A 27,776-nucleotide genomic window follows, 5' to 3' on the forward strand; every position below is an offset into this window, starting at 1 on the left:
AAGGAACCGATACAGAGTCATCCAGGACGTGAGGAGAGGTAGCAGAAGGCCCCCAACAGAGCCCCCAACCCCCAGGAAGCGAGGAAAAGCACAAACAGGATGGGGGAGCAAGAGCCGCCCGACAAGGCAGGGAGCAGGAGGAGGAGAGGGTGACACGGTGTGACAACACACGTATTCCCAAAGCGTACATATCACCCATGGGTCGCAAGGCGCTGAATAACATGTTTATTGTTACCCAGCACAATGGTACTCCAGGAACGACCTCACATGGAAAAAAGGCTGAGTGGACCCGCCGAAATGTGAACCTTGACCACGAGGACGAACACCGCCCCTGCAGAGGACGCAGAAGGCCACTAACCCACCAGACCAGAAGCAAAAGCCCATATTGGGACCATCAAAGCGGCCCAGAGAAGGCCGGACAGGCGTCAACAGCCACCCACCGTCAACAGACCAGCAGTAGCCCACAGCCCCCGGAATCCCCAGGAGGACGCCTAATCAGAGACCAACCAGGTCGGACCCCGCATAACAAACGTGGGTAGGACGGATGGACCGCAGACCCAAAGCCCAGAAGGGAGGAAGGTGTCAGGGACAACCCAGGAAAAGAATATGAAGCCACGGCCCCGTAACACACCCCTAAATGCCAGTAAAAACACCAGGACAGGAGCACACACTCATTGGGCCAAAGGTCGATTTAAGTGCCCCCACACGCACAGGAAAGGCAAAACTTAAATAACCCATTACGAAGAGCGGGGAACCGTACCAAGGAACCCGTGAAGGCCACCCAGAATAAAGAATAAGAGTCCAAAGGAGAAGAAAGGAGAGCAAGGTACAGGTCACCCACTGCTCCATGATGCCGCTACAAAAGACAGCAAACAGAACTGCAAAAACAGAGAGAAGGACCAGCATCGCAAATTGCCCCAAACCAAACTTCGCAGTGAAGGACTACAAGGACCCAAGGACAGGCGACACACAAAATACAAAAATGGCCTGATGAACGGGTGAGGTGTGCGGCTACAAATGGGACAGGACGCAACCGAGGCCATGGCAACAGCGCACGGACCCGGGCTTCAAGCAGGTGCACGTGGCACCCGTCAGTTCACGCGCCCACACCAGGAGTGGGTGCCGCCCGGACATCGGAAATGCGTGCCCCTCCCTTCCCCCGCCGAAAACTCAGAACGGTCCACCGTGCGCGACCGAGGGGGAGAAATGGAGCGCCGCCACCCGCCTGTGCAGGACTCGCCACGAGCCTGGACAGACAGAGAGGGATGAGAGGTGCGGAACGGCGCCGGGAACTGCCACCGTCCCGGACGCCGACTCAGGAAGTAAGGATTCAGAAAAGGGGGTGGTGATGAACAGAGTGTCTGAATTAAGCAGACCACTCTTACCCAGTCCAAAGATCAGGGCTTGATCCATCACCGTTATTTAGCTCACTGCCCCATCCCAGCTCAGAACCTTGCTATATGCAAATTAGTCTGTCCCTGGCCCAGTGCATCATGGGAACAGGGCAGACCAAACTACCAAGCCAATTCTTCACCAGAAAGGAGACAAGCTACCGGGGACCGGTTTCTGGCATTTCAGCCTCGTCGGCCCGGCTTGCTTGAATCCTGATGGAGCAGTGAGCAAGGGACTCATGTCTGAGTATACCCTGCCACACCTATAGTGGCCAAAAACGATTCAGAAAAGGGGGTGGTGATGAACAGAGTGTCTGAATTAAGCAGACCACTCTTACCCAGTCCAAAGATCAGGGCTTGATCCATCACCGTTATTTAGCTCACTGCCCCATCCCAGCTCAGAACCTGACTATATGCAAATTAGTCTGTCCCTGGCCCAGTGCATCATGGGAACAGGGCAGACCAAACTACCAAGCCAATTCTTCACCAGAAAGGAGACAAGCTACCGGGGACCGGTTTCTGGCATTTCAGCCTCGTCGGCCCGGCTTGCTTGAATCCTGATGGAGGAAGTAAGGCCAGGACCCGCGAGGTCCATGCACAAACACGGCCCCTCCCAGCAATCTCCAACCAGCAGCGGAAAAACCACCCGCGATCACTCTACCATAACGAGTGCACATGGAGGTCGGTCGATACTATAGCCACAGTGAGCGACCTGCGTGCTAGAAGCCCATGTGTGCTGGGCGGGTCTAAATGCTAGCAACCCCAGATGGGGAAAAAATGCACCGGAAACCAGGCAGGAAGCCTCCACGGCTGCAGGGGCCGGGAAACCGAGCCCAATACCCCCGCAGCCGCCCCCTATTAACCCGTGGCTCGCTACAGCAGAGCCTAACCGCTCCCAAGCAAGTGGAACAGGGGAAGGAAGGGGTGAGGATCCCCGCGTCCATGGGCCCGCTAGAGCAGGGCCTCCACCAAGGGACCCATGCTCCCAGCTAAAGCAGGAACACACTTACCTGAACGCGCCTCAGAGAGTCTGCGCAGAACTAAAAAAACAGGCTTAAGGTCAAGGGTGTAACGGGTCAGCCATATTGGGAAGGGATGGGAGGCATGGGAGGCTGACTTCTTTTGTTTTGGAGGGTTCTGGTGTGGAGCTGAAGCTCACTATGTTACTCATGTGGCGAGGAAGACTTACCAGGAGGTAATGTGTGCTCAGATTAAACACCTCTATCTTTTTAAGCACCCTAAAACCAATAATTCTTGAAATCTAGTCAAAGATTAGTGTCTTAATTCTTTGATACCTTGCCCATTCTTTTAATCACTTTGGTTCCACCATTCGTTTAAATAATAGAAAAATAGTATTTGTCTCATACTAATAACAACGAGGCTGTGTTTGTATAATTAATTTTTTTGTGACAACAATCCTAGTAGGTTGCAGTGAGATCCTTAAGTAGTACTGACCATTAGTTTTCAGTCATTTATAAAACATATTAATGTATATTGATCAAATCTGCAATTCTTCCTACATCCGATACATTCCTCGACCCCTTCGCTTTACAGCTGTGGACTTTTCAAAGCTTAGTAGTTCCTTAAAAATTGTTTGAGAAGAGAACGGGTCTCCTGAGGTCCTGTTGGAGAAAGCAGGGCACGGATCTGTCAGTAATGAATCTCCTGCGGTCTCTTCCCAAAGGGCAGTCATTTTATTACCTGATTCTTTTATTGCTTTTTGAGCTTTAGCAAAATAGGTAGTGTTACAACTAAATATCCTTAAAAGGATTGACAAGGAGAATAGACGGTGTACAAGCAAATAAGAAACAGTGTCCACAACACAAACCTAAACGACTCATACAAAATTATCCCACTAGGGCTCCAAACCTTTTGACCTTTACCAGGGCACCCTATTGCTTAGTAGATTACCTTCTGAATCTGAGACCAGTGGTGCATACCTATCAGCCACTCTGTGAAGAGTGGTGCTATATTAGAATGCCACTAGTGTGCATTCTCATCTCTGACAAAAAGGAATCCTAGACCCAAAACTAATCACATGGGAACACTTCCATGAGCCAGAAAAGCCCCAACTTTGTGGAAAAGTCAGTTGGATATCCCAAGGCCCAAGAGAGCCTATTGCTAGCTCTCTGCCAATAACCCTGGATTACAAGGCAGAACCAAACCATGTGGAAAAAAGCTCCCTTCTCTGAGTAGTGTCTCTGACAGTGCTCAGAGGGGAGCATACCATTTACTATAATCTCTTAGGGGTTAAAAGTGTTCTGTTTAGGGATTAAAATTGACATAGATAAAATTTGGCTGAAATCACTAGCTCCCGTAGTGACATCTTAGCAACAACGCCATTAATTGTTCTTTAATTGTCCTAGACCACTTTCCCAATGGGCAAACCTACAAATTGGTTTGGATCGTTCGCCACTAATGAATGATATAATCATGAACTACCTTCTTTATGCGATGGGGGGAGGAGATCATCAATATGGCTTCCAGGTGTCTAAACTTGAGGAGGGCCACTAACTGTTGTGATGTCCTAGCTGCAAATACTTGACGATTTGTGGCTTTATGGAACTCCTCTGTCAGGTCTCCCAAGGATTTTATATGATCTATCTCCCAGTCCTGAAAGACCTATAAGGTCCCAGGCTCTGAAACCTTGCAGACCAGCAGATTCTGTTAATAAAGTGCCTTGCAACCGAGGTGCTATTTGAGTCAATTAACCTTCCCATATAATCCAGCTCTCACCCCAAGATTGGGCAGATGTATGTATTCCTGAACAATGTGGCGGTGGACTACCAAGAAGCTAAGTGGGCAGACAAACTGGGTACTCGCGGTGTAAATATTTGGATCTCAATAGAGGTTGGTATGCAAGTGTTGCTAACTGCAAGCCTGAAAACGTAACATTATGAAACAATTTTTAATTGATATTACACTCTGGCCAAATTGTTTAGCTGGGGCAGATGAGCTGATGACAATTGCCCACGGTGTGGGAAGGCACCTGTTGATTTAAGACACATGTTTTATGATTGTGTTAAGCTAGCTGTACTAAAAGAGGGTTTTGAGGATCCAAGGATAACCACCCTATCTTCAGAAAACGACTCAAGAGTTGGCTCTTCCCCACTTAACCATCACAAGCGAATAGAAATATACAGCATATCCCTCTGTATGTAAGCATGTATTTGGACTATAGATATGTACCTATATATGTGTATTGCTTTGTAAAAGCAGGTATAATAATTATGGGGCTCATTACGATGGCTGTAACATCATAAAGCACTTCTCCACCCGCCAAATTACAATGGCCGGCGATGTGCTGGGGGACGCAAAGTCCGTCTGCCACTGGTGGTGGACCTACCCTGAATCAACAATACGGTGCCGGTGCCTAGCAGGCACCATCCGCCATATTATGATGCTGCCTCCCCACCAGCCCATGTATGACGTTGTAACCGCCGTTTACAGTATGGCTGTGATTGCATTTGGGGGCCCGTAGCAGGCCCCCCTTTTGTTGGGAGAGGTGGGTGTGCACTGGGGAGGGTACCTATTGTACCCCCCTACATTTCCCTGCACCAGGGGGCAGGCATAGTGTGGTGCCTGCAACGTAGAGCAGGGAAATGCAAACAGTGCATTTCAGACATTGCGGCGGGTGCTGCAGCCAGCAGCACCCTTCGCAATGTTAGAGATACACGCATCATAATGTCATGTGCGGACCGGCGCATTACAGGCGGACGGTCCCAAAACCCCGGCATGATCGCCATCGAAATGACCCCCTATGTTTTTAAAAATATAGATATTCATTAGTTCTGCTTAACAAATGTACATATTACTGATATATGCATTATTATATATTTTTAACATGTGTATAAATGACGGCTTAAATAAGTAAATCTTTTGTCCTAACTATTTATCTACAATTGCTTCACTATTGAATTACAAAAAAAAATAAAAATTAAAGTACAACAACATTTAAAAGCCGGAGTTTATTAAATGTATTTTTAATCTGCATATACTACCTTTCTTATACATATATGCACCTTCCATGTACTTGCGTGCGTATCTATATATTTTTTACTTATCTTCGTATTTAGCATATCCAATGCACTAGCCTATTTATTACCCAATACCGCTATCAATATATCCTCTACCTCAACTCTCTGACTTTTCTCAAACCTAATTCTACTACTCTTTCCAATGCACTACTCTTTTTCTCACCCTATACCTCTATCAATATATCCTCTTCCTCCACTTTCACATTCATCCCAAACCCCATACCACTACTATGATCCCCAAAATAACCCTTTCTAGACTCTTCCCTACTCTATCCCTCCTTGCATCATCTCATACCTCTTTTTCTATTCAGATCTCCCAAACAAGCTGTTGTAAACCCTTCCGTCTGACTCTTCCCCCTCCACCTCCAGTTTACTTATACCAAGTCTCCTGCTGCTAGGAGCTCCAAATAAACAACATTCTAAATCCTTCCCTCTTCTATCCCTCTCCTATTCTTTTCAATCCAAATAACAGACTAACATGTCTATCACTCAACTTAATTTCATATTTCACTATACTAATTCACCACTAATCCTTTATGGGTTACGGAGTAGCATGCTACTCACCAAAAAAGCGATTTAACATCTCCTCAGGGGTAGCAATCACTATATAAATGTAATTACAATACAATAAGTGATTTGAAATGAGAAATCCTAGAGGAGAACCAGATCATCTTCAATAACTCAATCACTAGTAATTAATTTGCAGTTTTACATAGCGCATGTTTGGCCCAAGGCCATTAGAATGCATCACAAGAGAAAGGTAGTTCACAACAAAAGACAATCAAGCATCGGAGCCAATAAGCCCATGGTAGGAATAGTCAGGAGTGCAGTGACAAAAAGACGATTTAATTGTCTAAAATGTCAATCAAGTGGGAGGAATTTGAATTCCTTTTTAGAGGTATGAGGACAGTGTCATGCATAGAGCAGGTGGTATTTAGTTCAGAATCCATGTTGCACTGCTAAGAAAGAATTGCTTCGTACACATACACTGTTCTTGTACAAAAGTGGGAGGGAGTCCACATTCTGTGACCCCCAGTTGGGCACCTGGTATTACATTTTCATCAGTAGGTATGCAGGTGTGGAGTTATTCAAGGCGTTATGAGTAACACACGTTATCTTGTAGTGAGCTTTTGCTTCAACAGGGAGCTGACGAAGGGATAGAAAGACATGAGAGATGTGGTCTAATCACTTGTATGCTAAATAAAAGTGAGCAGCTGCATAGAGCATAGTACGTGAGTTTTTGGGAGACAAGTGTGAAGAGTGTTTCCATAGCCCAGATTGGAAATAACTAGTGCCTGTATTACTGACTTTAAGTATTAGTTAGGGATAAAATTGTAGATGTCTCAAACCCAAGATGGTAACATGCATTCTTGGCTATCTATATTGGAGATTCTATTAAGGACACAGAGGTGAGGATTATGCTTTCTCCCTCTTTACTGTCTCAAGCAGCAGCCAATAAAAACACAAGTAGCACGTCAAACAAAACTCTTAGGATGCAACCAGCATCCACACTTGAATCAATCCGCACCAAATTCTCCTGGAACAGTGAAACGCTACATTAGAGTTATCATTCAGCCTTCTGCTCCAAACCTGGAACAAGAATGCAAAATGGTAATACTGGACATCAACAAGGTTGGGCAAACATCAGAAAAAACGTGCAATACATGAAATTTAATATCATCCATCATCAGCATAAATAAATATCAAACAAGAGACATAACCACCTATTCCATCGTCCTGTAGGTGGGATAATTCTCGCCTCCATGTCCCTAATAGAATTTAAATTCTTGTTGCGAAAGCTTGTTTAAAGCTAATCCACCTCAGAACTAGCCACATGCACAATAGGTTTATAATAGAAATGCTTGAATGTAAAATCGGAGGACTAATCCACAGCCCTGAGAATGTCCTCCAACCGGGAGTGTAAGATGTCTTTAGATGCCATTGCTCCTGAGCAGAGTGGGCTCTAAACTTGCTCGTGTCAATACCTGGCGGAAAGACAGGCGGAAAGAACATGGAGGAAGCACTACTCTGAGCTATATAGATCCCGGTTCAAACAGTCACTCTTGGCCTATAAAGCTCAGATTAAGTGTGCTAAAGCCAAGTACCTTGAGGAGATGCTGGCTCAAGCAGCTAATAAATCACAGACTTTGTGTAAAATTGTCAATGATCTCTCCCATCCGGTGTGTGCGACCAATAACATCCCGGCCTCCCAGACTTTGTGTGATTCCTTGGCTGCTGCATTTGAGGACAAGATTGCCACCATTTTGAGTGGCCTGTCTGATATATGCACTCCTTGTTCTCAGTCCGCTCTCTGTACCCCCGGTCCTCGGTCCCCGATTGAGTTAGAATCTCTGTTCTCGTCGGGCGCTCCCGGGGAAGACAGAGAGTACTCGCCACTGGACAGCTTTATCTTTCCATCCTACGAGGACTTTTGTACTCTGGCCAATGGTGTGTCCTCAGGCTCCCCAATGGATCCGCTGGCCCATAAGTTTTGGAAAATGTTCCGTGAGGAACTTTTTCCCCCTCTCTACTCCATCTGCTGTCAGTCATTTAGTACCGCCACTGTTCCTGACAGCTGGAAACTTGCTGTGGTCTCCCCCCTTCTGAAGAAGGCCACACAGGACCCTACCTGCCCTGCGAATTATAGGCCAATCTCGCTGCTCCCATTCCCCGTTAAGATCATGGAGAAATTTGTCACCAAATCTATGTCCACTTTCATAGAGGCTAACACCTGCCTGGATGTGGCCCAGTTCGGCTTCCGGCCAGCTCATGGCACGGAATACGCGCTGGTGGTGTCCTGGACGATCTTCGTTCGCGGGTCGACACTGGGCGGGCAGCCTTTTTAGTGCTGCTCGACATGTCGGCCGCGTTCGATGCGGTCAACCATGCTACACTAACCAGTAGACTGGAAGAGATTGGGGTAGTTGGCCGGGCCCGGGATTGGCTAACTTCATAATAGGCATCAGGTGGTGGCCTTGCCGCCTTTTAGATCTGGTACCAGAAGGGTAGGACAAGTGGTGCTGCAGGGGTCAGCAATCAGCCCTATCTTATTTAATCTTTATCTCCATCCTTTGATTAGGCTGATTAAATCCTTTGGCATCTCGGTCATTAATTACGCCGATGACACGCAGCTAATTTTTTCCTTTGAAGGCAGAGATGCCATCTCTAAGGAAACTTTCCATCACTGCATGACAGCTACTGCGGATTGGCTGAGACATAATTCCCTCCAGTTTAATGGATCCAAAACGGAGGTATTGTACTGCTCCACGGACCGAACTCCTCGCCCTTTGCCGACGGGCTTCTGGCCAGTCTCTTCCCTGGGCACAGTTGTGGCAGCGGACGCTGCTCGCAATTTTGGCGTTATGTTTGGCCCAAATCTTCAGCTTGATGCCTTTGCAAATAAAACAATCGCTACATGTATGATGCTATTGCGTACACTGCGTAAGATCCTTCCTATGCTTCCGGCACCTGCTAGACCGGAGGTGGTGCGCAGTATCATCCTGAGCAGGCTTGATTACTGCAAAGCACTACTTCTGGGTGCCCCAAGTACTTTGATCAGGAAGTTGCAGCGCATACAGAATATGGCAGCGAAGCTTGCCCTCTCTCGGATGCGTTCGGCCTCCTCTTCTTTAGCGCTAAAAGATCTGCATTGGCTGCCCATTCACCAGCGTATCTGTTTTAAGGCGTCCTGCATTGTGTTTAGGGCTCTACACGGACAGGGGCCTGTCCTATTGCAGGAACTCTTTTCCTGGTATTCGACAGCTAGACTTCTTCGGTCCTCTTCTGCATGCCTGGTGGCAGTCCCTAGAATCCAGAGGATAAGGATGGGCGGCCGTTCCTTTAGCTTTACCGCTGCAAAACGTTGGAATTCTCTTCCCCTGTTCCTGAGGAGTATGTCCGAACTTTCCTCCTTCAAGAAAGGGCTGAAGTCTTATCTCTTCCCAAGGGCAGTGTAAATATCCGTGACAGTGCATAGTCAGGTAGAGTCAAAGCTCCAGGATACCCTTTGGGAGACAGTCTGCGCTATAAAAGTATGCGATACATACATACATACATACCTGCCTCAGCCATAATTCACCTGACCTATCTGGCCAAGGTTTCTGAATTACTAACAACAATTAACCAGGTATGTCAGAACGAATGGACTTAATACATTCCTCATAGACTTTAGGACATTTCACCACACAGAGGTGGTCATAATGCAGAAAAGCAGCATAATCCATGCATCTTGAAAATGTTTTCGTATGTCGAGATGAAAAAAACCAACTTTTTAACAATCTACAAACCAAAGAATGCAAACAGATAGGCTTAGCTGCTAAATGTGCATGACCTGCCGAAATGGCTGATCAGAAGTTTTTTACTGACCTGTTACACAAATTAGCATTTGCCATTTCCAAAAGGAAATTAAGGACATCTTTCAACTCTGCCTCTGCCTCCACAGGATCCAAATGTCGCTCCACGCATCAACCCACCCATCGCTTCCAAGCTGAAGAGTACCTTTTGTGGGTCGATGGAGCTCATGCCTGCTGAATTAATTTCGTAGCTGATCTGAAATGCCAGGCACATGATGACATTTCCCGATATTTTCCAGATCATGATTTGCAACTATTGCATGTGTCTCAATTGATACTCACTGCCTCTGTTTGCATGCCTCTCAAAATGAGGAGGTAGGAATTTAAAAACAAATAGCACAGCAGGAAAATAGATGTTGAAGTATTTATAAGTGTGAAGATCTTGGCCCTGCACACTTATGCATAGCTCTCTCTTGCTCATTTGTCATACAAGCGGGAAACAGGGCTTTTCCCCAGTCCATCTGCCCTGGTCAGAAAAAAGGAGTGTAGAGGTTTTTTTAGGTCTCGGACTAGCGTCCCACGCAGTGGGCGGAGTCAGAGATTTTATGTTTTGGCAGTATGGGGGCTTGAACCCGCCCCTCTTCTCCATTGGCTGGCCTCGTAAATGCTGGCCAGCCATTGGAGGAGAGGGGCGTCACTCGGTTCAAGCCCCGTCTTTTTGCCATTCGGGGGCGTTTTTTTGCAGTTTTTTAGCCGTGAAGTCATATGTCACTCAACTGCTAAAAACACGCCCCCGAATCGCGAAAATGGCGGTGCTTTTGTTCTGGCATTTTGCCCTGACCGCTGCCGCAAGAAGTCGCCGAGTCCTCCACCCGTTGTTTTCGCCCTGCCCCCTTTTTCTCTCAATCCAGATTTCTCGTTTCCTCTCTACTTTCACGTGCCCCCCAGCACCTACCCATCTCTCTCTGTTGCCCACACCCCTCAACTGCCCTCGTTGTTTGGCCTATGTTACCTTTCATTTCGCCCCTCTTTCCTTCACACCCAGCTTGCCCTTCTCTCTCCCTGCACCCACCCGTCCCTCTCTGTACTGCACAAGATGGCGGCGGTGGCTCTGCTCCACGTCTGACAGACAGTGCTGTACATTTGGCGCCTTAACCCCCCTCCTGGCTAACGCCGCCTCCCCAGCCATCCGAGACACCCCAGAATTCTAGAGAGCGTGGGGGGAGCTCGCATATCACACACAGAGAATATTGCTCCGGAGGAAGCTGCAGCTGCAAAATGGCTGTTATACCAACTTGCAGATAAACGCAAGATCTGCTTTCCCACTCCTGAACAACCGACGGCTGTGCTGGGTGGTACTCACACCCTTCACGTCTGAGTACCAAGAGGCTGGAAACTGGCTATTTTCCAAAAGTCTCTCAATCTGCCATAAAACACAGAATCCCCCCACACCTCCATAAAACCCCATTCTCTCCACCGATCTATTTCCTCAGCCAATACTTCACGTGCAATACGCATTACAGAACCGGCAGGGTATGCGCTGCAGAACATCAGCGGGCTGCAGAACGCCTGTTTAACCTCAAAGACCCCATAATCTGCCGACAAATACAAAATCAAACCCGCTGCCTTGCCTGCTACCCCTATGATATGTGCCCTCACCGACACTTTAATGATTAGCCCGCATTATTCAACGGATAGGGATAGTGGGCCGTTTGCAGAATATCTCGGGGTCGCAACCCGGTTTTTAGCCCACAAATCTCGTAATCTGTTGGCAGGTAGGAACCCACGCCACACCTTTAAATATGGGACGTCCAGCCTCGGTCCTCCGGGCATAGCTGGCTATAAACTCCGCCCCTAGGGTCCTTTGCTTCTTTCTGCGGGTTGCAAAACGGCCATTGACCCTCAAAGTGGGCCTGTCTTCTGACAAAATAAAAACCTCAAACATGCACCACCTAAAAAACCTTCTATCCCTCTGACCTGCCTCGCCCCCATTTCAGAGGATAGCTTCACGTCAGCTACCTCCCCCACAGGCCCCAGTAAGTCGATAAACACAAAACCAATTCCACACCCCGTTTGCAACACACGCCCCTCTGTGCCACATCGGCTAGTCTTGGTGAGCCCAGGGCCCCTGTGGGCTGAAAACACCTCTTCAGTCCCCAACACTCACAATGGCCATATTTACCCAAAGTATAGGGTCACTCCCGCCAGTGTTCTCTTGAGAATTTTTGGGACCTATGTTGGGGCCCCTGTTCGGAGAAATCTTGTTTTTTCATGTTTCTGTTGCAACTTTCGAATTCGCCTCCCTTTCAGACGTTGCTAATTGCATACTTTCTTTTGTTATGATTGTCTTTGCTGACATGTATTAGCATCTTCAGTTTAACACAGTAAATGAACGTTAAGTGTCAAGTGTTAGAATACCGATTCGCTGTGATGATACATTTTGTCACAAACGAATATTAGTTCCGCGTATCTTCTCACAGAACAATCTGCACCTTCATCCTTGCCGGCACGGTTCGCAGCGTCTCAGAACAATCCGCACCTTCATCCTTGCCGGCACGGTTCGCAGCGTCTCAGAACAATCCGCACCTTCATCCTTGCTGGCACCGTTTGCACTGTGTATTGAAAAGTATACATTCTAGCTAGAAGAGCTTGTTCTAACTTTGGTGTACTTTTATAAGGCCACAGAGTCCACAGAGAGGATTTCAAGGCAGGAAACAAACTGGGTATTTCTTAAAAAACACACACTACGAACGAACACCACGCAACATCCCAAGGTCCAGTTAATTGTATCATCAACAGAATCATATAACATTACGACTGCAAACTATCAAAGTATGGATTCACGTGTCCTGGTTAGAAAAAACATGCATTTTAAAAGGGCATTTATTGAACACGTTTTTGATTGTATAGTAGAGTCTGAAAGCGCAAACTGCAGCAAGAGGCGCTACTCGAAAACGGAAGTCACAATGAGTAGTCCCGTGAATACTATCATCCCTCCATACATATGTTTGTTTAAATCCCCAAACATAAAAGACTGCACTGCATACTTTCAAAATGCTGGGAACTGCAGAAGACGATTGGCGGACTGCCACTGAGTATCATTCATTGACACTCATGACCGTTCTCCAACTGATCATATCTCCTTAAGTCAGTGCGTGTTCATATTCAACTCATGCACTTTAACGATTCAGTGGTGGAAGGCGCAAACTAAGATAATGTTTTACAGAAAAAACACAATCCGGGTTTTTTCCTTATCAGAGGGCTGTCATAACGATCTAATTTTAAAGGTTTTTTTGCAGTTTTATACAGCGCGAATATGGCTCTAGAACTTCACAGCGCTTTCCCCGAGATCAGGATAATGGAATTCAATTTTTTTAGGCACAGGGAATTACAAACAACGCGGAACAATCAGTCAAAGAGACGGCGTGCCCGAGGACAGTGCTACAGGACACCACCTCTCGCTCACTTACGGAAGTTTATTTTATCAGCTGGCGCACTATGTGTGCGTGCGTGTTCGTGCGTGTGCATGCACACGTGATGTCATTGTCCAGCGATATGTTCAGAGCTGTAAGCACTTCCGAGCCCTTGTCCTCCAGGGGCCCGTTGTGAAGGCGGATCTTTACACCTGCACTTGGGCAGCCGGAGGTTATCTGATGAACCCAGTGGTTGAAGTGGGGAAAAAAAGTAGGGGAACTGTGGGCGGAGCATCAGGGGGCGGGAATAACCAGAGGATTGGGTCAGTGGGCGGAGTCAGAGGTGCGCCTAAAAAGAGCAAAACATACCAATTTTTAGTATATTTGCTATTTCACTGACCAGTTACAGATTAGAACGTTATTTAATGCAACCAATAGATACACGTTTATTTGAGGTTTGATATATGAGTTATTGATATCAAAATACATTTACAATGTGGGATATTTTTTCAATCACAGAATGTCCCAAATACGCTTATAAGTGGAAACATAAGCCATTTGTCTCTGAGCCATGCAGTTTCTTTCATCAGCACTTCTCCTCCCTTTTGCAAACCATTTCTGAACATAAGATTTGGGTTTAAATTCTATGACAGGAGACCCCATGTTTTGGGGAGCACTATTGATTATATAATTCTGTGCCCCACGGTCAATGCAAAATTGTAGTCCTACATTTTGTATGTGCTTCACGCAACATGTCATGAAGCCAGCATTAGATACCTCTTATTTCCTGTTATTTTATCTAGACATAGCACACAAAAGTGAATATATACACCGAATACAACCCAGTTATGTTGGTTTTGCAGATGCTTTAAGCAGTATCAGATGAATGAGATATAACTATTCTATTAGTAGTTTGTGTAATTACCACTCAAGATAGTTAACATTGAGAATTGCAAATGTATCAACTCAGTGTAGGAAGCTGGCTCTGTGTACACTATACCTTACTTTGGTATAGTATATACAGAGTACAGTGGATCCCCAAAGGCTTACAAAGGTAAAAGTAGATAATACCTTACACTCTATTTGTGGTAGTGTGGGCGAGCAGTAATGCTTTATCGCAGGGAAGTGGTGAGCATTTATTGTACACACTCAGGCAAGAAATGATAGCACACACTCAAAGAAGGAACTCCGACCAATTGTTTGTATAAAAACACTTCTTGTATTGTATTTTATTTTTAGAACCAAGCAGGACTTGGTAATGGAAAGTAAAATGTAGATTTTCCTAGTTATTATGACGGAAAGTCTTAATTTTATTAAAGACACGGAGGCGAGTATTATGCTTTCTTATCTTGCAATTTATTCCATAGCAGCCAAGATAAGTGCAAGAAACTACAGTTCCCAGAGGGCCAGGCAACAACTGGGCCATGGGAATGAGAAAAAACGAGATAACAGTAACCAATCAGCAGTCACATATTAGATAAGAGGACACACTGACTGCGCAGCTTCCTCTTTTCGCTGAGAGACAGTCAGATAACAATAGAAAATAAAGAAAAAATAGCCATAACCAGAAAGAACGCCAAAGTCCAGGAGCAGAAATCCTTAATCAGTGGAATCCAGAGCCAAAGTCCAAGGAAATGAGCCGAAGGAGCTGGAAGGACCGGAGGGGACATCCAATCAGGAGATGAACGGAACCGCTGGAGAGTAGATCCTCTATGATGAGGCAGGCGGTAAGGCCGGATTCGCTGTAGGGAGGGAGAACACATGTTAATAGTGTAGCGGCGGGATAATACTCGCCTCCGTGTCTTTAATAAAATTAAGACTTTCCGTCATAATAACTAGGAAAATCTACATTTTATGGCAAGACCGGAGGCTCCTATTATGCTTGTTCAAAGCAGATTAACAACATCAGAAGCAACAGAATGAATAGGTTTACAGTAGAACATTCGGAAAATACTGTCATTGGACCAATCTGCTGATCTCAGTATGTCCTCTAAACGGGAGCCAGACCAAAAGGCCTTAGAAGCCATGGCTCCTCGAGCCGAATGTGCTCCGAAAACAGAGACATCAATACCGGCAAGGGACATAACCCAGCGAACCCACCTGGCGAGGGTCGGGGAGGAAACAGGAAGGTGTGGTTTGCGAAAGGAAATGAGGAGTTGGGAACAAGAGGGCGTTCTGAGATCAGCGGTCCTTTGCTCATACATCTTTAAACAGTGACCCACACAAAGTTGAGGTTGATCAGGAAAATAAGGATAAAAAACAGAGTCTAAGTTAGTCTTCGTGCGTCTGCGAATCTGGAACAGCACACCTGTAGGGGAAAATTGACGAGAAGAAACATCCAAAGCTCTAACATCAGAAACCCTTTTGATAGAAACTACACAAAGTAACATGGTAAGTTTGTCCGATAACATTTTGAGAGACAAATCAGAATTAGAGGGCCAGTTTAAAAACAGTTTAAGAACCACAGAAACATCCCACAAAGAGGTATACTTAGCCAACGGTGGTTTAGAGCATCGAACACCTTTGAGGAGGCGACAAACCAGAGGATGAGCGCCTACAGGCTTTCCGTCAATTTGGTCGTGGTTGAGGGAAATGGCAGAGCGGTAGAGGTTGACAGTGCGATAGGCCTTCCCAGCACTGGCCTGAGAGGCCAGGAAATTGATAACCAAACCTAGAGGGGCTGAAAAGGGATCGAGAGACCTTTCCAGACACCAGCTTGCCCAAAGAGACCAGGCGGATTTGTATGCTTTGGAAGTGCCTGGAGCCCAGGCCTGGTCGATAAAGTGAGCAGCCTCTTGTGAAATGAGGATGTTAGGAGGGGAAGGCCGGAAACTTTCCAAGCCGACAGAGTGAGGGAGGAATCCAAGATCAGGCTGTGACGCTCGCCCCGAGGGTTGAGCAGAAGATCGTCGAAGGACGGCAGAAGTACAGGAAAATCCATTGCCATTTCTAGAAGAACCGGAAACCAGATTTGAGCTTGCCAGAAGGGAACTATCAGAACAAGAGAAGTCTCCTGGCGGCGGACTTGCGCCAGCACACGGTTGATCATAATGAAAGGAGGAAAGGCATAAGAGAGGTGAAGAGACCAATCCTGGAGGAAGGCATCCGTGGCCAGAGCTAGGGGGTCTGGACGCCAGCTGAAAAATTGGGGCAAATGGGAATTGAGGCGAGAAGCAAAGAGATCGATGGAAAAGGGACCCCACAAAAGAGAAAGAGAATGGAAGACGGAGGGACAAAGCCTCCAATCGCTGGAATCGCGCAGGAACCGCGAGTGCCAATCCGCCACAGAATTGAGGTTGCCTGGAAGGTATTCCGCTGTCAAGGAGAGATGATGGGCCAGACAGTATTCCCATAGACTCTTCGCTAAATCTGCTAGAGGCTTGGACTTGGTGCCGCCGAGATGATTGATGTATCGAACCGCAGAAACATTGTCCATACGTAGGAGTATGGAACAACGGATCCTGTCTTTGGAAAGACTTTTGATCGCAAAGGAACCAGCAAGCATCTCTAAACAATTTATGTGCAGACTGGACTCCTCTCTGGACCATGCTCCTCCAGTTGAGACTGGACCACAGCGGGCGCCCCAACCCGAGAGACTGGCATCGGATTCTAAAACAAGATCTGGGGATGTGGCGAAGATAGTGCGCCCGTTCCACGCATCTAAATGGTCTATCCACCATTGCAGTTCCGTGCGGGACTCTTGGTCGAGAGCGAGAACGTCTGAATAAGCTAAACCTTGACGAAGGTGTCTGATCTTTAGGCGCTGGAGGGCCCGATAGTGCAGGGGGCCTGGAAAAATCGCTTGGATGGAAGAGGAAAGTAGACCGACAATCCTGGCCAGAGATCTGAGGGAGATGACAGAAAGATGGAGCACAGAGGCAATCTCCGCCTTGATTTTGGAAATTTTGGAAAGGGGAAGGCGTAAAGACGCCGCCACCGAGTCCACAAGGAAGCCCAGAAATTCCATGTTCTGAGAGGGGATCAAAGAAGACTTCTCGAGATTTATCAGGAAACCCAAGTCCAGAAGAAGAGACTGAGTGGTCTGGAGATCTGTAAGGAGACCCTGTTTGTCCAAATTCAGGATAAGAATATCGTCTAAGTATATTATGAGTCTGATCCCAAGAGAGCGCAGAAAAGCAACCACCGGCTTCAGAAGTTTGGTGAAGCACCATGGTGCGGAAGAGAGACCAAAGGGAAGAGAGGTGAAACAATAGGTCACTCCTGACCACTGGAACTGAAGGAACTTCCAGTGAGACTGGTGGATAGGGACTGTAAGATAGGCATCCTGGAGGTCCAAACGAACCATCCAATCGTTTGGTCGAAGGGTATCCCTCAGATGAAGGATCGTTTCCATTTTGAAATGACGATACACCACAAAGTGGTTGAACCATTTCAGGTTTATGACGGTGCGTAATTTCTTGTTTTTCTTCTGAACTAGAAAAATGGAGCTTAAAAAGCCGGTAGAGTCGAAGTGAGAAATCCTGATGGCATTTTTCTGTAGCAAGGACTGTATCTCGGTGGAGATGAGGTTTGCCATGTGGGAAGAGAACACTAGAGGAGGAGGGAAAGAGGTCTGGACAGGAGGAGAGTAAAATTCTATAAGATAGCCTTGAATGGTGTTGAGGACCCACGGGTCTACACTTATGGAATGCCATTTTGGAAGAAACAGTTTTAAACGACCCCCTACAGGAGGGGAAGAAGAAAGGCTTACCTTGTTGATTGTGGTTGGAGTTGCGATAACCTTTGTGTCCCCTGCCGCGGAAACCACGTCCACGTTGTGGATAGAACTGCGGCTTGTATTCTTTGGAGGTGTCGTGGGAACCTCTGGAGCCTTGATTGTAGGGACAGCCGGAAGAGCGACCCCTTCCTCGTCCGGCCCGTCCAAAAACCCGAGGGGCGAAAGTCTTTTTGATGGATTGCTGGGCCTTGTCCAGAGAGGCAAAGGTAGAGACAAAGCGGCTGATGTCGCGAACCAAATTCTCCCCAAAGAGGAGGCCATTTGCCTTAGATCCGGGGTCCATAGGAGCGAGGTTAGCCAACTTGGGGTCCAACTTGATCAAAAGACCTTTACGTCTTTCATGGGTAATCGCTGCGTTTGCATTGCCCAAAAGGCAGAAGGCTCGCTGAACCCACATGGAGATGTCATCCGCTGAAAGATCAGTACCCTCAAGACGGGCAGACTCTGCCATGTCGAAGATACGGGCCAAGGGACCAACAATGTCCAGCAGCTTGTCCTGGCATGTGGACCATGCCTTGTCTACCCCGCGCCGAGGGTCTTTACCAAATTTAGAAAAGAAAGTAAGGAGAGGTTGGTCGATGGAAGGGACAAGGGTGATTTTGTCAGGAAGGGCAGGTTTGGGACATTCAGATTTTAACCTGGAACGCACAGCCGCCTCTAGGGGGAGACGAAGGCGGGCAGAAATGTATTCACCAACGTGATGAGAGGGGAACCACTCAGTTGAGTTGGGATGACGGATGGAGGACGGATCAAACATGGGGTGACCTTCCGAGTCATACACGGGGTCAAAATTAAAAGAATCACTTTGGGGTATTTTGGGGGGGGGGGGGTCTGTGACGTCAAAGATGTCGCACAAGTCGTCAGCGTCAGGCATGTCATCATCCGTGTCCAAGATGGTGGAAATTACTAATTTCTTAGTAGGAGACTCTGTGTGCTTGGATTTTTGCTTTCGCTTGCCCTCTGAACCGACAAACCCCTCCTTAGCAGGAGGCCTGGGAGGCACCTCGTCCTCATCCAAATGCGAGTAAGACTCGCTAACCAAAGTTGATGCCTTTTTAGGCTTATGCACAGTAGCAGAGTGTTCCACCTTACGCTTTCTGCTATCCCCCGCAGATTGGGCCAAAACCTTGGACAACATGCTGACCATAGTATTTTCCATGTTTTTTGACATCCTTTTCATTGAGACTTCAACTGCCTGTTCGACAGAAGTATTAATAAATCTATGAAGGTCCTTTTTTAGAGACCCATCATCCATGTGAGAGGGATTTTCCTCTGAGGAACTGTCATGCTCCATAATGAAGAAGGAGGGAGGAAATGGTTAACTCCAAAGAGGGAGGCGTGGTAGGGGCGTGCACCAGGGCGGGACGTCCTCAGGACGCGGAGCGAGGAGAAAGGCAGCAGGAAGGAAGAGCTCCGTCGAGCACAAATGCGACCGCTTTTGAAAGCGGTGGATGGAGGAGGCAGAAAGCTCCTGAAGCGGTAAGAGCCGGCGCGAGGAGCGCGAGCACCGCGAGCAGGGAGAAACCAACGGAAAGGGCGGGACTGGGGGACAGAAGAGTCGGGAAACAGAACCGGACGGGAAACAAAACACGCGACTAGCGTGAACCCAGGGGCGCAAGAGCGCAAAACGAGGTAGCAGAATTGTAGAAACAACACAATAAGCTGGTAAATAAACAACAAGAACCAAATATTAACAATAATAAAGCGAGCATAGATAAGGGAACACTTATCTGACTGCGAGCAGCAAGAAAAGAGGAAGCTGCGCAGTCAGTGTGTCCTCTTATCTAATATGTGACTGCTGATTGGTTACTGTTATCTCGTTTTTTCTCATTCCCATGGCCCAGTTGTTGCCTGCCCCTCTGGGAACTGTAGTTTCTTGCACTTATCTTGGCTGCTATGGAATAAATTGCAAGATAAGAAAGCATAATAGGAGCCTCCGGTCTTGCCATAAAATTGTAATTTTACAGACAGGTTTATAAGAAAATGCAAGCTGAATGAATTTGACTTTGTTACAGGTTGGTAAAATGCTTAAAAAAAGCTGCACTTACTTTTGGATTACTTTGTTAATACTTTTTAGGTTACTTTTTCTACTTAGTGTGATATGCGTAGATATCACACTGGGACATTTCCTAGACAAAGGTAAGTAAAACGCTTTACATTAAAAACACAGTTACTTAGGTTTCCATACAAACATAACTGAACACAGAACTTTTTCAGAGAAAGACAGTCTATGCAATCCTATGGAGGAAAATGTGGTTATCAGTTTGCAGGTAAGTAATCGGTCTTGAGGGTTGAGTTTCAGGGGCTAGAACAAGGAATCCCCCAGGGTCGAGGATGCACTCAAAAAGCACCCTCAGCGGCACGCGGGCAGCTGGGTGCAGAGTGCTGATGCCCAATGTTAGCCTATTGGGCTAGGGGGGCCTTTGGTTGGTGGCTGTTCACGGGCAGGCTACTCTGTCTTGGGAGCCAAGCTCCTAAGGTTAAGGTCAGGGCTAAGGGTGTCCCGGGTCAGCACTAAGTCCACAACACGAGCGGTGCCGGGGCGGCCGAGTGCAGAGTGGTTAGGAGGGGTCGGGAGCCCAATGCAATCCTATGAAGATTGCCTGTTTTGTTTTTTAGCTGCAGGCTTGGTCAAAGAAGTCTTCCAGGACGAACCAACAGCTGGGCAGGTAAGTTTGAGGGCTCAGAGACGTAGGTCCACCTCAGGTCCTCTTCGCCAGGGTGCAGGGCGGCCGGATGCAGGCGTACCTTTTGAAGTTGAAATTTCACCTTACCAGGCCACTCAAGGTTGGATGGGTCTCCGTACAGAGGCTGCAGGCAATGTCAGGGAGTCCTGGAGGGATCAACCCACGGAGGATTTGGACTATGGAGTCCTGCTGGGACTGGTGGGGGACGGGTGGAGTGGTGGTTCCAGGCATTGGGTTTCTTTGTCTTCAGCAGGCTCAGATTCTTTCTTTGGGGATTCTTTTGAACAGAGTGGCTGTTCACAGGATATCCTTTGTTGAAGGCAGTCAGACCTCCCAGGGGTTCTGGAGGTCTCTGGCTGCAGGACAAGATGACTTCTGGCGCAGGACCTCTGGAAACTCCAGATGGGCTGGTAGGGCTGGGGCCAAGTCAGTTCTCTGCTGTGCATCTTCTTTTGTCCTCACAGTATTCAGGGGGCGTGTTAGGGGTCTCGGACTAGTAACAAATAGGCTACTGACCTTAGAGTGACTGCACCCTTGGTGTGCTCACCCCACGTGGGGGAGTGGCCACAATCCCTAACCCTGATTGGAGAGGGCCCACCACCTGCAAGAAGGCAGGCACTGAAGAGTGGGCTTCACCTCGCCTTCCCCCACCTGAGGAGTGGGGTTGGCAGAGGGGGGCACATCTTCTAGGCTGTCCTAATTTTGCGGAGGGGAGGCAGGAAGGGGTCCTGCTACTGATAGCAGGAGAGGCTGGGGGTGGCGTTGCAAAGACGGCAAGGCCTTTGAAGCTCCCCTGCCACAGATGGCTCTTCCTGACCTGGGGGAGGTGTGAACACCTCCGTCCTGGAAAAACTTTGTTTCTGGCCTCAGAGAGCGAAGGCTCCCACCCCAGGGGTCCAGAAATGTGTCTTGTGAAAGCAGGCTGGTGTCTACCAGTCAGGGAACCCACCAGAGGCCTGTTGTTTTTTAGGTGGCATCTCTAAGATGCCCCCTGAGTGTAATCTAGAATAAATCCCACACTGGCATCAGTGTACCTTTCTGCACAAAACAATCATTTTTCTATGTGTGCTGCACATATAGAAAGAGGAAAAACAGGGAGAAATAAAGATATGTCTCCTTGTTGTGCCTCCCTTGGGGAGGCGTAAGATTTTGATGCATTCATCCAACTTTATTTTTTTGGGTGACACTATAGTATGTTAGTGATGCTGAAAAGCATCGCTAAAACAATTCACAAACCTAAGAGGTCCCAAAGCAAAACCCAGTAGCTTTGCTAATCCTTGTATAGATATCTCATTTGCTAAATGGGGTATTTTAATTTGGTGCCAGACATGGAAGAACTGGGAACCCAAAGCAGTCCTAGCAAAGATTTCCCAAAGACAAGACCTATTGGCTTTGCCACTGCTTGTTATCTCATTTGCTGAATGGGGCACTTTTAATTTGGTGTGACATAAGTCTGAACTGGGAACCCAAAGCAGCCCTGGCACTTTGTCCATCCCCTGTACGGTGTGTTGCGAGCCAACGCAGTAAGGAAGCCTGACCACTACAAAGGGGACATGGGAAAAGGGTGTTCTCTATCCAAGAAAATTTAGAACAAATTACATAAAGTGTGCATTCTACAACACATTTTATTATATATTCAATTATATTGGCATTTAGAGCACAGTAAATGATGACCTTACAGTGCACCAGGATACGCCAATCTTGTTGGGGCTCTTCAATGTTTCCCTCACTATCACCCTTCAACACTGCCCCTCATCTCTCCATAGCCGCTCTCACATGTATTTAATTTGTTTTATGTAGCGTCTCTCATAACAGTGTAGCTCTGCGCGACAGGGAGGGAGCAGGAGAGCGCCATTTTTTCAGAGATATGGCTCACTCCTCCCCTTTCCCTTGCGCCGGCGCTCATTACAGCTGCTGTGTGCCACACACATACACATACACATTTAATTCAAACCATACGCCAAAGAATGTTGTATAGATTTCTTCACAAATTTATTGAAGCGTTCTATACTGCCATTTGATTCGGGATGATAAAAATCTGTTTTCCTACGTCAAGAAAATTGATAAAATCCATTGTCTCCACTAAATTCACAACATTCACTTCTAGCCAACAGGAGTACATTTCCATACAAGTTATGACTTACTTGTCCGATTAAGAAATCCATATAGGCCCACCTATATCCAATGCAATATCAACCCATGGACCCAAAGGAAGTGCACGCACCATCATGGGTTGAGTCCCACATTTTAAAATCGTGTCACCGTTGACACACTCAAAACACTCCCTTTCAACCTTTTTGTCCATATCCGGCCACCAATACCCCTCTCCACGTCGAAGTGACCACCACCAGAAGGCAGGATGGTATCCAGATATTTATTTTAAATCAGTCATGCAGGACCCAATCCACATTGATTTTTTCTGCTGCCACCTCCAGCCCACATTGGAATCATGACATTCCTCTCTAGGAACGTTAGTTCACAAAGGTTCTACTTTCAGCTTATAAATACCACAACACGCCTTCCGAAAATGGCTCAATAAGGATTCTAATGTGCAAGCTTCTACCTCATGGGTTTGTAAAGGGATAAACCAAAACTGTGTTCTACTAATATCATAACCTGTAACAAAATACTTATCTACAAACTTTACCTTTAATGCCTATCGACATTAAGAAATGATTTTCACAATAAATATGTTGACCCCACTGCCTGTTTCGATACGTTTAACAATAAATAGGATGAGTCCTTCAGCCTTGATCACAGTCATGCTGTGTTAAGTATAACATTTGGCTTAAAGCAAAAGATACCCTTTTTGATGTTGTTTACATAATGTCACATGCGAGCTGCATTGTTAATCCAGACCTAAAACGCCACTCCTTTTTCCAAAGCTTATGATTGTGAGGTCTAATAGTTATCAAAGTGAGATGTAGTTGCCACATTATTGTTGATTGTTTATGGCTGTACTGATAATTATTTCTGCATATGTCCCCACACAGTCCTCGCCAAATCGATTTCTTTGACTTCTTGTACATGAGGAACCATTGTTATGTTGGCAATGACTGCAGACAGGTATCATTGTAATGGGATTCCATAAATGATTCGGTCAGCTAATACAGAGCGAGACCCACTGTGAATGTGCGTGCACTCAGCTTCTTTGTAATGACAGTGTTTACAACTGGAAAATTCAGACAGCCTATGCAACTCAGGGATATATTTTTAGCTTCATTTATTAAATCCGCTCACATAATTATGCAAATGTTTTGTTTGATATTTTGTAGCTCAGCTGAGGCTTAAAATTAAGATCCATTCCCTGTTAAGTCACCTTCAATAGCCAGGCATGATAAATCATGATGGTGATACTACTTTAACCTTTCCAGCATTAAATCAGAATGTTTCTGATAAAGTATTATTAGCAATTTAGTAAGAGCAGGCGCAAGGCTTTTAATGCCATGTGTAATGTTTTTCCCTCCACCACATGCTGCTAACAATTCCCAGTACAGTAAGTAGGGCCCCTACAGGCCAGGTTAGAAATGGAAGTAAGAAGCTTTGAGTTTCAGGAGAGTCTTTTCAAAGTACAATTTGATTTTTCAGGGTGCCTTATGAGAGCACAAAGGGCGGTGCCAACAATACGTACCTTCTCCTCATGTCTGCCCTTGGGTCAGAAGCTTCCTGCCTCTTTGTGGAAACTGGGTCGACTCAACCATGTTGCCATCGCAGTACCTGACCTGGAGAAGGCTAGGACTCTGTACCAGGACGTCCTGGGGGCCCAGGTGAGCGAGACGGTGCCTCTCCCAGAACATGGCGTCTACACTGTTTTTGTCGAGCTGGGAAACACAAAGCTGGAACTTCTCCATCCACTCGGGACGGACAGCCCTATTGCGGGTTTCTTGCGAAAAAACAAGACCGGGGGAATGCATCATATCTGCATTGAGGTACAGAGTTTGCTTTTATGATTAATAATTTGTTAATCAACTCAAAATAGCTCTGGCTGTAACGAAATGTGACCAAGGATACTGCATTGATGGTTATAGAAAGCAGACATTATATCTTTATAATTTGCTACAAATTTTTAGAAATGTCTATTTGACTTTCAGGCCAAATACAAGTCTCACCCAGTGTCTATCACATTAATATTTGCTAATTGCATTCTCTTGTGAATCTATAGCACTTGCGTAGCACTCCACTTTGCTTTTTTCTTTAAACAAATCTCTTCAAACTCCTCTCAGCTTTTCTGTAACATATATTTAAAGAAATATGTGAGGCATTTTCTCTGGGTCATCAAGAAGTAAGTGTTTACTCGCCAATGTCCATGAATGCACTGTTGTACACCACTGGCATTAAAGAGCCTTAGTTACTCAATGTGTACTCTTCATTCTCCTGAGGTATCCAAGTCAAGCACTCAGTGATTTCTGGGCATTGTAGTTGATTTGAATGGCAGATTTAGTAATCACTCATGAACTAAACGCTCAGTTACAAGTACCTGTTTCAAAAACAATACATCATAGAATGTAGAAATTAAAATGATGATCACCAGGACAAGCTAGGTTCTTGCACCTTCTAGGGCTGGGATGCAATCCCACACATATGCGGGAAGACACCAGTGGTATCCTATGAGGAAGGACTATATTATCAAGGTTGTCTTTGGAAACCTCAGGTTCTCTTCCCTGAGTTTACAGTCTGGTCATAGAGAACTTAGCAATGTAGTAAACAAGTTATTATTTTCAGCTCTTTGTCCTAGTTTCTAAATGGCGTTGGGTGCAAGAGGAAACAAGCATTGGCATAGCCAATCGTTCTCGCTTTTGGGACCTTCTTAGTATTTAGTACATCAACTGTTGCGTGGCTAAACACTTATAAGGTCCCAAAGACGAGTCCTATTAGCTATGCCAATGCTTGTTATTTTTTGTACTTGGGGGAAACCAGGAGGTGCCAGGAGGGTCAAGGGTGATTGGTAGGGAGGTGAGGAGTGAATGCCATTAGGGTCAGGGGTGACTGTCAGGCCATGGGGGTGAAGGGTGAGTGCCAGAGAGGTGAGGAGTGAGTGCAGGGGAGATGAGACGTAAGAGTCAGAAGGGTCAAGGGTGAGTGCCAGGGAGGGGAAGTATGAGTGCCAGGGGTAAGGGGTAGCTGCCAGGCCAGGGGGGTGAAGGGCTAGTGCCACGGATGTGAAGGTTGAGTGCCATGGAGGTGAGATGTAAGAGTCAGGAGGGTCAAAGGTGAGTGCCAGGGAGGGGAAGGGTGAGTGCAAGGGGTTAAGCTTAGATGCCAGGCCAGGGGGGTGAAGGGCTAGTGCCAAGGATGTGACGGGTGAGCGCCAAGGGGGCGAGTAGTGAATGCCAGGAGGGACATGGGTGAGAGTTAGGGAGGTGAAGGATATGTGTGTAGTGCATGAGCCACTTTAGTGGTCTGATGATCTTTGATGACCTTCGATCACCACCATTGTGTACTGATTTTAGTGTGCTAGGTTACTGTAGCCTTAATGTAGGATGGTCTTGCATTACAATAATCTTGACAAAGAATAGAAGGTGTGGGAGACCGAGGTGCTGAGTTGTTGGTGATGGTGCACACATGTGCTCCATAGTGGATACTGAGGGATTAAGTGCATAGTGTTATGTGAGTTAGGTGAATTATGACTTTAGCCTATTGGCTTTGACAGGGTATAATATCATTCTGCTTTCCAAGTAGTAGAGGCCTATGCTTGAGCAACTCCATATTCTAAACTGCAGCCATCTTCTGAGCCTCTGTAGGTGAGAGGTGATATTTGAGATTACATGTGTTGTTCACCGGCAGTGAACCAGAGCAGACCAGTTCTTATCAGGAGGAATGTGCCTTCTTCGCATTGGCGCCAGAACAGAAGCTTGGCCAGCTGCTGTTGGGTGCTTGGTGTGGAAAAGTACAGGAATCTTGTGAGAAAGGTAGGCGGGTTCTTCCTGAAGCTTCGATAGAGGATAGAGTTCTATATTAGAGAAAGGGGGTCCGAGAGATGCTCAGATTCAGAGATTCAGAGATGCAGGCAGATAGAGAGTTTCTGAGAGGCAGAGAGCTTCTGAGATGCTGAGAGATGCTGATATGCTGAGCTGAGATGCTGGTCTGGTGTTTTGGCGGTCTGATGATACATCACAATGCAGACGTGCAGTCGTGAGTGTGTGCAACAGAGAGTCCGGAACCAACCAGTGAGGCAAAGAGAGACGGACCCTTCTTCAGATGACAAGACGCCTAAGATTATGGTGAGGTGTTCGATGTATATCTAACTTTATCTAACTATGCTTTTATTTTCAGGCTCTATGTATATCTATGATTGCTGCTAATGTTTACTGTGATGTTTAGTTATTTCTTTCTTTTGTCATCCTATTATCATGTAATAAAGCATATAATTTGTTGGTATTCCTTGTGAGGGATGGTTGAGACCCCTTTTTTACCAAGTACTTACAGAGGGATTGGCGATTCCCCTCTAATGGGTAATTGTTGATACGGAAGGGAAATGCTTCCCATCAGGGATGTCTAAATTACATTGCTAGGAGGAGCATGCGCTGTGTACCCTCTTAGATTAGGAGGTGTTGTGACTTGTTGTTATTTGCGAGCTCCTCAGCAATGGTCTTTTATGTTGTCAGTGTTTATTCCTTTCTTGGGTAAGTATTGTGAAATGTGGTGTCTTTCTGTAACCTGAGAAAGGGTGTGGTAAGTAATGACCTGGTGACTGACAGAAGCACCAAAACATACGGAGAAACACGTCATTACAATGTGCCAGGGAGGGAAGTATGAGTACCAGGAGGGTGGAGGGTGAGTGTCAGGGAGGTGACAGTTGAGTGTCACGGAGAGTCAATGCTGAGTGCCAGAGAGGGAGAAGGGTGAGTGCCAAATGCGAGGAGTGACTGCCAGGCCTGAGGGGTGAAGGGTGAGTGCCAGGGAGGTGAGGAGTGAGTGACAGACTGCAAACAGTAGTGAGCTGGGGTCTAGAAGGAGGTGCGGAGATCATCATCTGGTGTGTGCCAGGCTGTGACGCACCAGTGCCAGGCCAGACTTGGGTGGATGCAAGAACCTCTGAAAGGCGGGTGCCAGGTCACTCGTAACCTTAGTACAGGAGTCGGGTGCGCAGGAGAGAGTAACATTTTCAAACAAGAAACTATTCAAAATCCTGAAAACTCCACTTTATGGTCTTGCAACCTTATGTGGAATATAATTAGCAAATTAATGGGCTTCCGTAACGGACTTGCAGCTTGTTAC

General features: G+C 46.6%; 1 protein-coding gene across 2 annotated transcripts in view; it reads left to right on the forward strand.

Annotated features, from left to right (window-relative positions):
* The window catches only part of MCEE (methylmalonyl-CoA epimerase), a 261,825-nt gene that overhangs the window by 35,841 nt on the left and 198,208 nt on the right, over window positions 1–27,776 (forward strand). For both annotated transcript variants that reach the window (XM_078684921.1, XM_078684920.1), the window contains exon 2: window positions 24,147–24,487. In XM_078684921.1, coding sequence (XP_078541047.1) covers window positions 24,147–24,487 — 341 coding nt within the window. The remainder of the gene's footprint in view (window positions 1–24,146; window positions 24,488–27,776) is intronic.

Source organism: Lissotriton helveticus, chromosome 3_2 (genome assembly GCF_964261635.1).
Source record: "Lissotriton helveticus chromosome 3_2, aLisHel1.1, whole genome shotgun sequence".
NCBI classification, from domain to species: Eukaryota; Metazoa; Chordata; class Amphibia; order Caudata; family Salamandridae; genus Lissotriton; species Lissotriton helveticus.